Genomic DNA, 14846 nt, shown 5'->3' on the forward strand with positions numbered 1-14846 from the left:
AGGTCTTTAGATAATGCACAGTAAAAGGACTAGGTGCATTTGCATTCATGCAACTAACACAAATTATTCCATGACTTGATTTGAGCATTTGAAGCATAAATAATACAAAATAATGATTTTTTTTGGCTTGCTATTTCTAGAGTAAAATGCTTCTGCATTTCTTAATTATATCTACAGAAATCTTTTAAAAAAACACATGTAGGAAATGTGAAATAAATACTTCTTACATTTATATCAAACATGGTAGTTCTGTTGTTTAGTATTTTGGTTACTAAGGTTGATACAGTAGTTTATAACAGCTTTTAGCTGCAATATTTGACTTTATATGGAGTATGGAGTATGTCAGTGATTACATTAGCTGTACCAGTTGGTAAGTTTTTCAAATGAGTATGTCTGCAGATGCAAAATATTCTTCATTTTAAAGCAAAACTAAAGAATAAATAGGGATAAAAGCAAACAAATTTACAAAACACAGTAAACAATTTTACACATATTCTCAACAGTTACTAACATATCCTGTAGAATTAATACAAGCTAGGCACACACTATACAATTGTTGGGATGATTTACCAATAATTTATTGTATAGGGGCCTCTTCATCATCGTGGGCCAGTACTGGAGCAATTTATTATTGCTCCAATGCAGGGACTTCTGCACAGGGGACAGTAGCAGCATTACTTACTCCTCCGAAGCCACCTGACTGCGCATGTTTGACCTAAGGTCAGGTATGTGCTCAACCACAAATCATGCTCCACAGAGGTGGTGTAGTGATCTACTCTGATCCCTCTTCACAACCCAGGAGCTCCTTTCCATAGGAAGGAGCGGGTTGCCAAAAATCAGTTGCATCTGAAGATGGCATTGATTCTCAGATGCAAGCTCTGAAAATGTTCAGTTTTGGAGTTTGCTGTATATTAAGCGGCCTTATCGGGCTCCTAATAATTAATGAGCCCATTACATTAAATATGTGGAAACTAGCATTTCTGTATGTTTAGTGGGCCCATTACAGATGTTAAATACTTTTGCAAATTCAGTGTGGCTTGGCCTAAATTGATAACTTAAAAACAAATCTCTGAATTTGCTGAAAAATCACCACAATTGTTGGTTTGATCAAAAACTTGAATAGTGTCTACCTAGATTTTCACCTCTGTTAGATCTATGCAACATCCATGTCAACTCATATATGACAAACTTTAGAAAGTACCTAGCATGTTTTAGAGTAGCCTGATCAAAACATTTGCTTTTAAGGGATACCTTCCCAACAAATATCAGTCATTTTTTATGTGTAGATTCAGAATACACCGTAGTGTACCAGTTTTAACAGTATATATGCCATTGTTTAAGTAAGTCATTGCCCTTTATAGTCACACAGAAAATTTTAACAAATATTTAAAAAATTCTATAAGTTTACAACAAGTACAGTATATAGCTATATATTGATATAAATTGTTTATTAAGCTGTAATGGGACTTCATTATCATATGGCAATCCATGTGGATTTCAGTCGATGTTCCTTTAACTTTTTCTCAATTATAGTATTTGTGTTTGAGATACGGCAGAGTAGAAGTCCAGGAAACTGATTTATTGCAGCACCAGAGTGTGCTGGCCAAGTTTCATGTACATGTCAAACTTTGTTTTGGCTGAAATCAGCTTGACATTAACCCATCCTGAAAAACTCAAAGAGCAGATTTATGTTGCTCAGTTATGTTCTCTCTCTAACCTCTATTAATAATTGATAAACATCAGTCTTGTGTATGCACAGGATGTTCCACTTTTGACAGTATAAAAGATTTTTATAAGCTTTGTAGAAGTAATTTTATGACATAGTTTAGTTTTGTTCTTTTTACGTAGTGCACTTAGCAGTATCTAGTTAAGCTCAAATGTTATTAAGGAAGGTTGCTAGAGGGACAAAAAGCTTTCTTTTTAGTAGGTAAAAACCATAATCATAGGCTTCCAAACCAGAAAAGAATGATATCCTACTGTGCAATCAGCATGTCTTCCACCTTTTAGTGTAGACAGAATGCTTTGAAAAGAAGCATTGCAAGTGACTATCACATTTTTAAATATAAAATACTGTAGCACTTATGTACAGTAGCTGTAAATGTAGTTGGTAGTACCTGTTTGACATTTCTTTATTTTAATTGTTTACATATTCATTTACAGAAAAATTGATCCTTTATTGTGTCAATTCTTTTCATGTGAGTGCTTTCACAGTTTATTAAATCACATCATTTGTTTAGATTAATGCACAACCATGCAACATAAGTTTTTTTTAGAACAAACTGCCACAATATTTTAGTATTTTGCTTTGAAGCTCATTGCAGAACAAAGTATTTCTAACCAATTTAGTAATAATGCTGTTAAAAGAAAAAAATAGACCTTATTGATACTATAGGTTTATTTTAAATGACATTAAATAAACAATAAAATATAACTCCGCTTATTGTGTGCAGGCAACATACTTTGAGTGGGGGAATATATGCTCAACTTAAAATGTGACGTAAATTAAAAACCAAATCAATTGCAGTGGTGTATTACCTTGATGATGATGATGATTATCCGTTTAGTCGACATCAACTTTCGGACACTTTATGGATCAGTGAACGCCATGCTTCTCTTTCTCTGACCGCTTTATTCAGATCATTTATGGGCATGTTCTTGTCAGCCTCTATTGTGTCCAGCCAATGAGTTCTTTGGTACCCTCTTCTTCTGGACCCACTGATGAATCCATGCATTAGCGCTGTTTCTAGGGAATTAGCCTGCATGACATGTCCAAAATACGAGAGTCATTGTTTGGTGACTTTGCCATCTAATGATGGTTTGACCCGCTCTAGGACGGCCTTGTTCATATTCATTGCTGTCCATGGTATGCGCAGCATTAGCCTCCACCACCACAATTCAAAAGCGTCAATTCTCTTGTGATCTGCCTTTTTGAGTGTCCAGGTTTCGCATGCATACATAAAGATCGGAAAAACAATTGCATTGACCAAGCGTGCTTTTGTTGCACTGCTGATATTGTTGCTCTTCCATATCTTTGTCATTCCTAGCATAGCATTGCGGCCACGTGCAATTTGTCGCTTTATTTCAGTAGATGATTCTCCACTGCGATCAATCTTAGAACCCAGAAAGAGGAAGTCTCATACTGATTCGACTTCCTCATTATCGAATTGCAATATGGACTGCATCGTCACTTGCCATAGTCATTACCTTTGTTTTCTTGATGTTGAGGTACAGTCCCATGCTCTCGCTTTTTTCTTTGACTCTTCTGACCAGATATTCTAGGTCTTTTCTACTTTCAGCAAGCAGAGTCGTGTCATCGGCATATCGTAGATTGTTGATGTTCCTACCTCTGATTTTTACTCCAATTGTTGACTCGTCCAAACTGCATCATTTCATTTCAGTGAAAGATTAAATAAAGCTGGCAAGAGAATACAACCTTGTTGAATGCCTTTTTACCTTACTTGTGTTTATTGATAAATAGGGTCAGACAAGGATCAATTGTAAAAGGGTCAGTATTAAAATGATGAAATTCCATTTAAGGATAGTATAAGGGTGTGGGTGCTTCAATCACCTGCTCATTGTGTGGGGGTAAGATGCTTTTTCAAAGATCATTTTTCTGAATGGCTAATGATCTTGTCAGTGCCATACATTTCCCAAGTGTGATGTATTATGAGTTTATCAGTGAGAGACCTAAACTTGGGGGTGAGAGATACATTAATGAATGTGGTGTCCCACACATATTCTCACAATAGTCTCTGTCCTGGATTTCATTCTGGGGTATCTCCTGGGAATGGGTCCCAATTATGATGCAGTATTGATGACTCTTACACCCAGGATCTATTAGCATCTTCCTGAGGGTATCACAGTGTTTTCTGTCCCCTGCATGCTAAGCTTACAGTTTCCTGTGGAGTTTGCTCCTGCAGATCACTACAACCCTCCTCTTCATGTAAATTCTTTGAGGTCCAGGTTTAAAGTGTAAGTGAGCACTGTCTGTGTCTAGTTCACAGTGCTATGACTGGCAGCTGAGATGCTGGATGTCTGTCTCAGTGTAATCCTGCTTCTGTGTTCCACTGATCAGCCTGGACAGCAACAGTGTCCAATGCAGAGGCACTCAGGTCTGTAGCACCAACCAGGTGGTGTGCTCCAGGGCTATTGGAACCAGAGCCCTTTTCTGTATAGTGCTGGGTGTAGCTGCAAGTTCGGCGCTATTACAATCAGAAACCATGTAACACCAAACTGCTCCACCTACTGTATGTTTTTTTGCTTTCTAAATAGGAATAAATAATACTACTTCAGGTAAATATATTTAACTCTATGGATATTTCTTGGAAATCAGAAATCAAAAAAGAAAAATATTTTTCCAAGATTTTTCCACATTTACTTTTGGGCAATTAGTTCTCCGAATTATACAGTATATAGCTTTACATTTTATGATATTTAATGTTTATGTATGGATACTGTACTTATGCATTTCATTATATTTGTTCTGATTTTATGGACCTACAGTAAAATGTTAATGTATATATTAAATGACAATGAGAGAACATTCACAAATGTACCTGCAAGCAATATGGGTCAGGGGTGCTCATTTATAATGCAAATTATACTGTCTTAATATGCACAAAGTTACTAACAGAAAATATGATGTGTATGAATGCATTCATTGTAACTGCCCCAGATGTTTATTCTCAGTTCATGCAATGAATAGTTGTGTAGTCATTATTCACTTCAGAAAATTTGATTTAATAATTGAATCCTATCTTTCAGATTCTTTAGCTATGGTTTTAGTCTATCCCTCTGATTATTAGGATATAAAAAGGACAATATTTATTATTATATGTGCTCTACATGAAAATAATACAACAACACAGGACCAGCAGCTGAAAAGTCATTATAATGTGTAACTCTCAAGGTATATTTTGTCTTACAGTGGTTTGGAGATCTAGTGACACCAGTATGGTGGGAAGATGTGTGGTTAAAGGAAGGCCTAGCTCACTATTTTGAATTTGTTGGAACAGACTACCTCTATCCAGGATGGAACATGGTAAGAGCTTTGATGTTTACCAATGAACCATGTTATTGCCTCATGTACATCTATGTAGAAGTATATATATCACAAATATTATTTAAATTAATTTTTGTGCGATTCAAAATAATTTATAAATATTTTTTGGGGAAATTTTAGCCCCACCATTACCTTTTTCACAAATATACTTTGAGAGCTAATTACAATTTTTTATGTTTACTTATAAAATTGATTGTACTTTAACTCTAATAACTACTCTTTGCAAAACACAGCCAGCAGGTGATAATGACAATTAAAATGCTACGTTTTTAGTTTAAACTCCTGGGTCCTTTGTTAGTAAAAGCATTACCCTTTTAAATGCAGGACACTTAGTAAATAAACCTTCTGGTGAAGTGTAATAAGTAGGAGGGGCCATCTTTAACAATATATGCAGAATAACATACAGTAATGATAATGCAATAAATTCTGGTTCTGTAGAGGTCATGTGCTGTATTCCTCTCTAAAGAAGCCAGGCTGGAATGCTTTACACTGTGGAATAGTCAATCTGTTGCCAGAGATTTGAGAGTTGATTTCGATTAATTTTGCTCCTGATCATGAATATGCCATGCTTATTTTTCATTTGGCTCTTGTTTTTGAAATATGCATATGTCTTTAATATTTTTAAAACATTAAATTAAACAATGTTAAAAAGGCTTAAAAGATTTTTTTTTATTGTCACAGGATAATTACATACATAAGTGTTAGGAAGCTATGAGAACAGTTTTTTGTAAAATTTTCTTTTGTATTCTTGTTGTGGGCAGTCCCACTGCAGACTTCAACAGTAATCGGCCATCATGTGTATCCCACCTTCCTTGATATCTTTCTTCCATTACCTGAATATCCTGGTGGAACCGTCCACTCTGTTCTTCGCTTAAATCTCCTAGATTGGACAGGAAGTGATCAAAATGGCTGTACAAAAAATTACTTTAATACTCATGTTGGCACCTACTTTCTTGAAACATTTTAGCATGTTGTGGACTAATTCATGATAGTTGTCTGCCTTGTGATTGTGATTGCCTAAAATTTTTGAATTACAGACACATAACTCAGCCATACTTCAGATTTGGTTTCAGTTTCCATATCTGTGGGCCGTCAAAAATTCCTGCCTTTAATTTTTCAATACTAAGTGATGGAAATGTTCGGCAAATATACGTGAAACAATTGCCTGACTTGTCCAATGCTTTTACAAATTGTTTCATTAAATCCAGTTTGATATGGAGAGGCGGCAGTATGACTTTTTTCCTGTCAATTAAGGGCTCATGAATGATGTTGGCTTCTTCTACAGTTATAACTTCTATTGTAAGCCATATGGTTTGCTGCCAGTGATTTTGTTTTGCACGACTATCCCATAAGCGACAAGCATATGTGACAAGGATACTTAGTATATCTACTTTGCTGCCAAAGAAGAAAGTTTACCATATTTAAATTAACACAAACAGACCACTGATGCTGAAAATAAGCAATTCTTTCTAAGATTAACTTGATATTTTCATACTTTTCTTTAAGTTTTGTTCAATGACCGATAGGAATCATTGCAAATTTATTCCCATTGTGCAGTAATATGCATTTTAAGATGCTTTTAGAACTATCCAAAAAGCCACCAGTCTTCTGCTCGATATTCTGGTAAACCCAACATCTGGAGAAATTCTGGAATATTATTGCAATAAACAAGATTGTTATCTTGGCTAAAGAATGGCAGTATGGCTTGCTCTCTATTTTGATACAACATTATAGTAACATCTGGTTCAAGACCGTGCTTTGCTTGAAGTCTGGATGCTAAAAGCTCAGCTCCTTTTTTCAATAAATTCAAGTCACAAATGAAGTCATTTAGTTCCTTTTGAGAAAATTTGTTTGGGGTAGAGGAACTTTCTTAAAACTCACTTTCATCTATGTTGTCACTTGCACTAGATGAAATTAACATTTCCACATCATCACATTCAACTTCACACAAAGAACTGAATGGTGGTACAGGTAAATCTTCGCTATGTGGTATCGGCTGTTTTTCAGAATTCATACTTGGGTATTCCCATTTGCGTTTCTTAAATCAATTCATACCCTTCACATTTACAGCACAGAAGTAGCAGTCACTCAAGTGATCTTTTGGTTCACACCACATCATAGGTGTTGAAATTAAGTCCTTTTCAATCACCATTAGTCCAATTGCGGAGTGATTCCATACAGGTTTTAAAACTTTGTGAGGCACCCAAATCTTGTCTTGCTGGCTTATATGATGTCCAAAATAAGCCTGATATGCTTATTTTGCAAATGCAGTTATATTTTTTCTTTCTTTTGAAACACTATATTTGCCACAAATATAACAAAAAACATCAGGGTTGTTAATACACTGTCTCCAAGAAGAACTCATTTTTATGGTGAAAATGTTTTGTTTCCCACATTCAGTGTTAACTTCCAACAAAAGCTGAGGATGTACTGAACAAAACAAGCCCAAACTGTGGGAAATTGGATTTGGTGGGACAGAGAGAGGGAAGAACAAAGGAACAGGAGGTGTGCTAACTGCGTCACTCGGGCCTCTCCATTGCTCCTCTCTGTATGCTGGGAGGAGGCTTGGCTGTGGTCTGAGGATGTCCCAGCAGGCTAAGCAGTGCACTGGCCATGCCTCCTCCCAGCATTAGTGAGGAGATTTGAATGTACTATGTGTCTCAAATGTGGCTACCAGCTACATTATCACAAGTAAAACAAAGAGGATAGCTAAAAAAGCAAAACTAAGTTGATTCTGTTAAGTAAAGCAAACCCAGACTAATAAGGTACTTCAAATGGAGAAAATAATTGAATTTTAAAATTTTTAATTAATTTAAAAACTGGAGCCAATTCAGCTATAGCAAAGATCTAATGCAAAAATAGGATCAGCGAGTACTCTCACACCTATCTTAAATCCTTGGCAAAGAAAACAATATTTTTTTGTTCACGAGTGTTATGATAAGAAAAATAAAATTCACAGTGTGTGGTCTTCTTCATAAGATAAATAATTGGTCTTTGTGTGTCTGGTCAGAAGCTATAAAGAAAAAAGGTAGGTGGTTACCTTCCTAACATAGCTGGCAGACCTGAACACAATTTCTTGGATGTTCTTTCTGAATCAGTTGGCTGTAGGGACAAGAGCAATAAAGTAATTTTCTAGAGGCCACAATTCACCCCTTCATTCCTGTATAATGGAAAAGAGGTATATTCGAACTGTGGCAATTATTCAGTATGACAATAAATTAAAATAGCATAAAAAAGTTTTCAGCTTTAGTATTATTTTCTCATTGAACTATTATAGTTAAGCCAATCAATACACTTAATGATTAAATTTAGGTCCATTAATAATTCAGTGAATCAGGCCTGATTTAGATGAAATTTTGGGTACAACAAATGTCCTCTTTAGAATCAGGACAATAGCTTAATAAAAAAATAGAGACAATCACAATTCAGCAATCCTCATCACATGATTCATCATGAAAAAATTGTGTAACTACTGTACTTTCACGCATTTTTTCCTGGTTGTATGAAAATAAAAAAGTCAATCTTGATTCTTGCACAGCTCTGCCTCTGTCCACTAAATAGTTTCCTTGATACATTGCTGTCTACATTTCTAAGTCTCTATATATAGACTTCTATATATCTTTTAATGTGTCTTCTTGTATGTTTTTTATAGGTATAGTGTAATAAGTAACTTTGTAAGTGTAATTTACATTCTAAAAATTGGAACAACTTTTTTTTACTGTGAATAGATTGTAGCTTTATCTTAAGGGGCTCACACACAGTTAAAAACAATTTTATATAGTATGTTTTACTACCAGAAAGTTTGTTTTTTTAACAAGTCTTATGTTTTTTTCATTGGAAGCTGCAGTTTACTGTACATACATTTTGTTATGATGATAATGTATGAAATAAAGCAATGAACTACAACCCTCTAAACCTGAATAATAACAATTGTATACATTTTTAAACTGTAAAATGCACATGCGGTAATGATCAACAGATATGTATTGATAGCAGCCAAGAGCAATATAATGTTAATTATTTATTTTTTAATTGACTCAAACAGTTACAAGGACCTTACTCACTTATATAAATCTCAGGTTTGGTTGAAATGATCATCATATAGTTAACACCAACTGTCCTCAAAAACATCTGTATTTATTTAGTTAAGTATTAACATTTATTTATATATTGGCAGCATATTGTGTTGAACTTTACACAATAATAAAACAAGACTGGGTGTTAACAAGCAGACAGAGAGGTAAGAGGGCCCTGCACAAAGGCCTACAGTCTCTAGGTAAATAGGAATTTGACGTGTGAAGTGCTGCATAGTCCATACTGATTACGGCAGTTGACAAGGGCAGAAAGTGCTTATTGGGCTGTATGATCCAGTCATATATTGCAATGTTGGCAGCAATTTTGGCCTGGGTTCAAACAGTTGTTTGAGTATGGCAAGAACACATGTTAATTTTGTTTTAACTTTGTAGAGGGGATGTAATTAGGTATATTATTTGAAGGGACGAGTTTTCAGGGAATGTTTGAAGGTGTGTAGGCTGGAGTAAGGTCTTGTTCAAGGAAGGGCATTCCACAGAGTTCTGTAACCAGGAATGGGTGAAAGTAATGAGATTATGTAAATGAGGGATGCAGATTTTACGCAGAGTGTAAGAGTCAAGTTGGGAGATATTTTGAAACAAGAGAAGAGTTGTATGTTGGTGTAGACCTTGTATATGTATATTGTCTTGTATATAAGTGGATGTATTTTATGTTTTATATGATAAAATAAAGACAGCCAGTGTAAAACCTAGCCAACCTGAGCACCAGTAGGAGATCATTTTGCAAGGAAAAACAGTCTAGCTGCTGCATTTAAAATATACTCTATGGGTGAAAGTCTGTTTATGGAAAGACCAGTAAGGAGGCTGTTGCAACAGCCAATGCATTAGATACTGAGAGTGCATGAAATAAAATTTTAGAAGCAATGTCTTTTGTGAGATTAATGCATAAATTCAATATTTTTATTAGATGTCTGTAGTAGTATTTGGTACCAGATTCAGTGTGGGAAAAAAAGGACAGTTCAGATTCAACTATAACACCTAGGTAGTGAGATGAAGTGTATGGTTAACTGCTGAGATGTCAAAAGAGATAGAGGTGTCAGGTGTGAATTTTTTGTTGAGTGTTTCGAATATACTTAGTAAAAAAAATGTAATGGCCATAGACTGTCAGTAACATGGTCTAATACAGAGTGTGAGAGATCCAATTATGTATCATCTGCATACATTGTATAAATAGAGAATAGCAGAGGACCTTGGACTGAGCTCTGTTTTACTGGAACTTGTAAACAAAGCACAGAGCAGGTTAATCCAGAAAAAGAGTTTTGATAAGTCGGATGAAAACCAGGATAGGACACTGAATTCCTATTGATTTTAGCATTTGTATGAGAAGAGAGAGGCCTACTGTGTCAAATGCAGCATAGAGATCCAGAAGATATTTGAGAGAGTAATGGCCTTTTGATTTAGCAGTGATCAAATCATTGAACATATTAGTCAGTGCAGTCTCTGTGGTGTGTTGGAAAGGAAAGTGTGACTGAAGAGGATCATGAAGGTTGTGAGGAAAGAAAGCATGTGAGGCGAATGTAGAAAAAAGAAGCTTAGAAGCGCAAGATAGCTAAGAGATTGGATAGTAATTTAAGAGTGAATTTGGGCAAGAATTTATTTTTTTCAGAATTGGTGTGATCACTGCATGCTTAAAAAAGGACAAAAAGATACCAGTAGAGAGAGATATTACATAATGTATTTAATTTAAAATAGGGGGATAAGCACAGGAGAGAGAGATCAACTGATATGTGAGGTTAAAGGATCAAGAGGATAGGTAGTAGCTTAGGAAATAAATAGATATTTCGATATTTCATCTTCATTTGTGGGATCAAATTAAAAAAAGATTCAGGGAAACAACTGAGCAGGTTTCTGGCTAAGGAAGATTTCATGTCTGATGTTATCAATTTTGTCTTTAAAGTAGGAAGAAAGATCTTGGGCACTGTCTTTTTTTTAAATAAATGCCTGTTTCTCATTTAAATACATTCTATATTTGGTATGTGATCAAATTATTTTAATACTGTAGTTTATTTTTATTGTAAAATAGTATACCTTTAAAAAATCATAAGTTCTTATGAGCAGGGCCCTTTACCCTCTTATGCTTCTCCTTAGATTACTTTCATCTACTTCTTACTCCCCCCTAGGGCACATAACACTTGGTTGCTTATGCTTGCTTCTTATGTGGGTGTTATGGTCACTAATGTTGCAATGTATACTATCCATGTCCTGTATTGTATTGTATTGTACTGTAAGTCCATGGTCAACTTTTTGTTTATGTACTTTGTAATGTGCTTCGGAACACTTGTGGCACCATATAAATAAATTATGATGATCATAATAATAATAATAATAATAATTTTAGTGCAATTAAGAGAGCAGAAGGTGTTACTGAAATTATTTTAATATATTTTATACCAACTGACTTAATGATACTCTTTCAAATATAGCTGTAAATGTGGTTACAATATTTTAATATAATTTCTATAAGTTCTATATATTATTATAGTAGCTATGAGAAAGTGTTGCTTGTTTTAAATATTCACATTACTTCTTATTTGGTTGTGCAAGTTCAGTTTATGCAAGTTTGGCACTGAACATTCCCTGTTGCCTTGCATCCACAACTAGAAGCAGTTGTGGACAATTTGGAGTAATTCACAACAAATTCACACATTGTGGTAGAATAGTTGTATCTGTGGAAATTGGGCATTTGCACATAGGCTAACATTTGCGAGGGTGTGTCATGGTCTTGTACAGTATGCAGAATTGTTGGATATACTGAGTTGAATGTATGCAGAAATCTTTGTGATCTCTGATAGGTCTTCTGCACCACAGATGTGACTGGTGCAAATGTGCTCTGATAGTGAGGATAACTACTTCAAAAAGCTGGATGCATGGGAAGATGCAATCAATTTGACTTCTGTATACACCTGCTCAGCCCTTAAACTAGTGTCTTAGCAACAGGTTTTGTGTGCTTAGTGGTTGTAACTCAATCTCATATTTTTGTACAAACTTGGTTTTGATCCTAAACCAGCCTTTTCCTCAGCCTGTAATTGACCACTGTTCTGTTAGGCAGCAGCTCCCTTGTCAGACTAGATAAGGTCACTTGAAATATTTGATAGATCTAATGCTGCAAATATCTTCTTTGTGCAACTCAAAATACAAGTCTGCAAAATTTCTAAATCAAGCCTTATGTATCTAATGATTAGAAAAAATATTATTTTGAGTATATCGATTCTAATAAAATAATTTCAACCACTTCTGCTGCTTTATTTAAGTTAAAAATAAAATAAAACAACTCAATTTAAGGCATACATATGTCAGGAAGTTTTCTAGCACAATAAGGATTAAGTAAATTCCAAAAATCTGCAACCACACGAACCTCAGTGACTATTTCAGTAATGTATAGGTGGTTATGAGATGAGCAATTTTCTTTCTCTTTAAGTCTGAAATGAACCCAGAAGTATGTATAAAGCTTGCTAAAATCTACTTCTAAAGGCTTAGGGGTATATTTACTATTACTAAAGTGCGGGTTTATAGAAGTGGAGATGTTGCCCATAGCAACCAATCATATTCAATTTATCATTTATGTAGCACATTCTAGAAGATAATAGCTACAATCTGATTGTTTTTTATGGGCAACATCTCCACTTCTATAAACCTGCACTTTAGTAGATATACCTATTATAGTGCTACAGTATAATGTTTCTTTGGAATGGGCTATTTATATTATTCTTAACAACTATTGGTCAGATTCTCAAGGTGTAATACTGTATGTGACAGTTTTTGTCAGGCCCAATTTGCAAATTTGAAAATATTTTAAACAATTTTTAACTTTGGACAGGTTGATTTGCTCAACTACAATAGGTATATTTCCTTTGTCTACAGGGTTTTATTATGGTAAACTGAATTCATGGCAGATGCTAGGCATTTGATAGCAATCTTAGATATTAGAGTTAACAAAATACATCCCTTGTCTGTGCCCCAAAAGGAGAAATTGGTTGAAATACTTGCCATTTTCTAATTCTTATGAATTATCATATTCTATTGAGTAGGCTTTCTAAAAGCATACTTTCATCTTAGAAAAATACCTTTATATAATTATGTTAACATCAGAAATAGAGCCAGGGCACTTTGTGAATCCCACTTGCAATGTTCTGACTTTGTATCTTTTCAATGCATAATATAGGTGAGTGGAGGGCAGAAAAAGTTTGATCTTCATGCTGCATGACAAAATCTATAGCCACAGTGATCAAACAAAACAGAAATACTCTAGAGGAGGCCAAGAAGATATGTATTTTATCAATTATAACTCAATGGTCTATATTTACTGGCAAATAGATATTGGACTGTACTAGATTTTATCTAAACCCCTTGTTTGACATTAGGCATGTTATTTAGTTAAAAGAAATGCCAACAAAATTAATTTATGTAGTGTTTTTACTATGACTTAATGTGTTGCAATCAAACTTCTTCTCAGTATTGACAATAAAAATTGTGTTCCCATAAATTTAAATTCTGTATTAGCATTTTCTGATATATCATTAGACCACAATTGTCTGATTTCTAAATGGCAATCTACCTATAAAATGGTAAATCCAATTAGACCATGACAGATAAAAAAAACATGACAATAATTAGCATATCTAGAAAATGTATATTTTAAAAAATACCATATTTTCCAAAAAGAGTGTGGTACGCTTTTTTGGAGAGTCCTGGGCCAGTTATCTTAGAAAGTAATTCTCTGACCTGTTATATTCAGTATTGTTGATTATTAAGGGTTTTAAAAGTTTTTCATTCTGTTCATACAATGGTTATTTGTTACTAAGTTATATCTTAATATACAGGGTGGTCCATAAGTGTGGAAACACCCTTATAAAAAGAAAATGAGCAAGGATATATTAATCCAGTGTCTACACATATAATATGGGAGTGGGGGAAAAGTTTTTAGGGTATATCACCAGTATGGTGGCCATCTTGGAGTCAGCCATCTTGGATGCAACTGGGAAGGTAGTCATGTGACATATCAAATAGATGTAGAATTTCATGAGAAAAACAATGGTGTTTTTTGTTTTAACATATCTCTATTAATTCTTGAGTTTTAACATAAAGTTTATATGGTTTGTTTGAAGTGCTGTTCACCATGTTTCATTGTTAGGGCTATTCTCTTTTCCTATTCCTGATAAACCTTGATCAACATGTCTGGCTGAATATAAAAACAAGCATCAACAATTCATTGTTGCAGATTATAACGATCTTATATTTTTGCAGCATACACATGCTCCTTCAGGTAACCACACAGAAAGAAATATAAGGGAGTTAAATCTGGTTATCTTGGTGGCAACTGAACTGGACCTCTATGGCCAAGCCACCTTTGTAGAAATTGAAAATTAAGATATTCCCTGACATTGAGTCCATAATGAGGTGGGGCACCATCTTGCTTGAAGAAATTAGGATATAAACCATCCTCTGATAACAATTAGGGATAAGTCTCTTCATCTAACAACACTCTTGTAATATGCTGCTGTTAATGTTCCATCAATGAAGAATGGTCCCACGATAAGGGTATCTCACAAACCACACCATGTTTTGCCGAGGCTACAACCCTACAGGCATCCATCCATTGAGGGGATATGTCTCTTACCAATACCTGTGGTTCTGTTTGTTTACCTCACCATTGACAAAGAAATTTGCCTTAACACTAAACAATACCTGGTGTG

The 14846-nt window shown here is 34.7% G+C and overlaps 1 protein-coding gene across 1 annotated transcript in view; it reads left to right on the top strand.

Moving 5' to 3' along the window:
- TRHDE (thyrotropin releasing hormone degrading enzyme) overlaps positions 1-14846 on the top strand; it is a 778828-nt gene that overhangs the window by 412354 nt on the left and 351628 nt on the right. The window contains 1 exon segment of the mRNA XM_088452538.1: positions 4928-5041. Within this exon segment, the coding sequence (XP_088308664.1) occupies positions 4928-5041 (114 nt within the window).

This window comes from Taudactylus pleione, unplaced genomic scaffold (genome assembly GCF_031769625.1).
Source record: "Taudactylus pleione unplaced genomic scaffold, aTauple2 ptg000038l, whole genome shotgun sequence".
Lineage (NCBI taxonomy): Eukaryota > Metazoa > Chordata > Amphibia > Anura > Myobatrachidae > Taudactylus > Taudactylus pleione.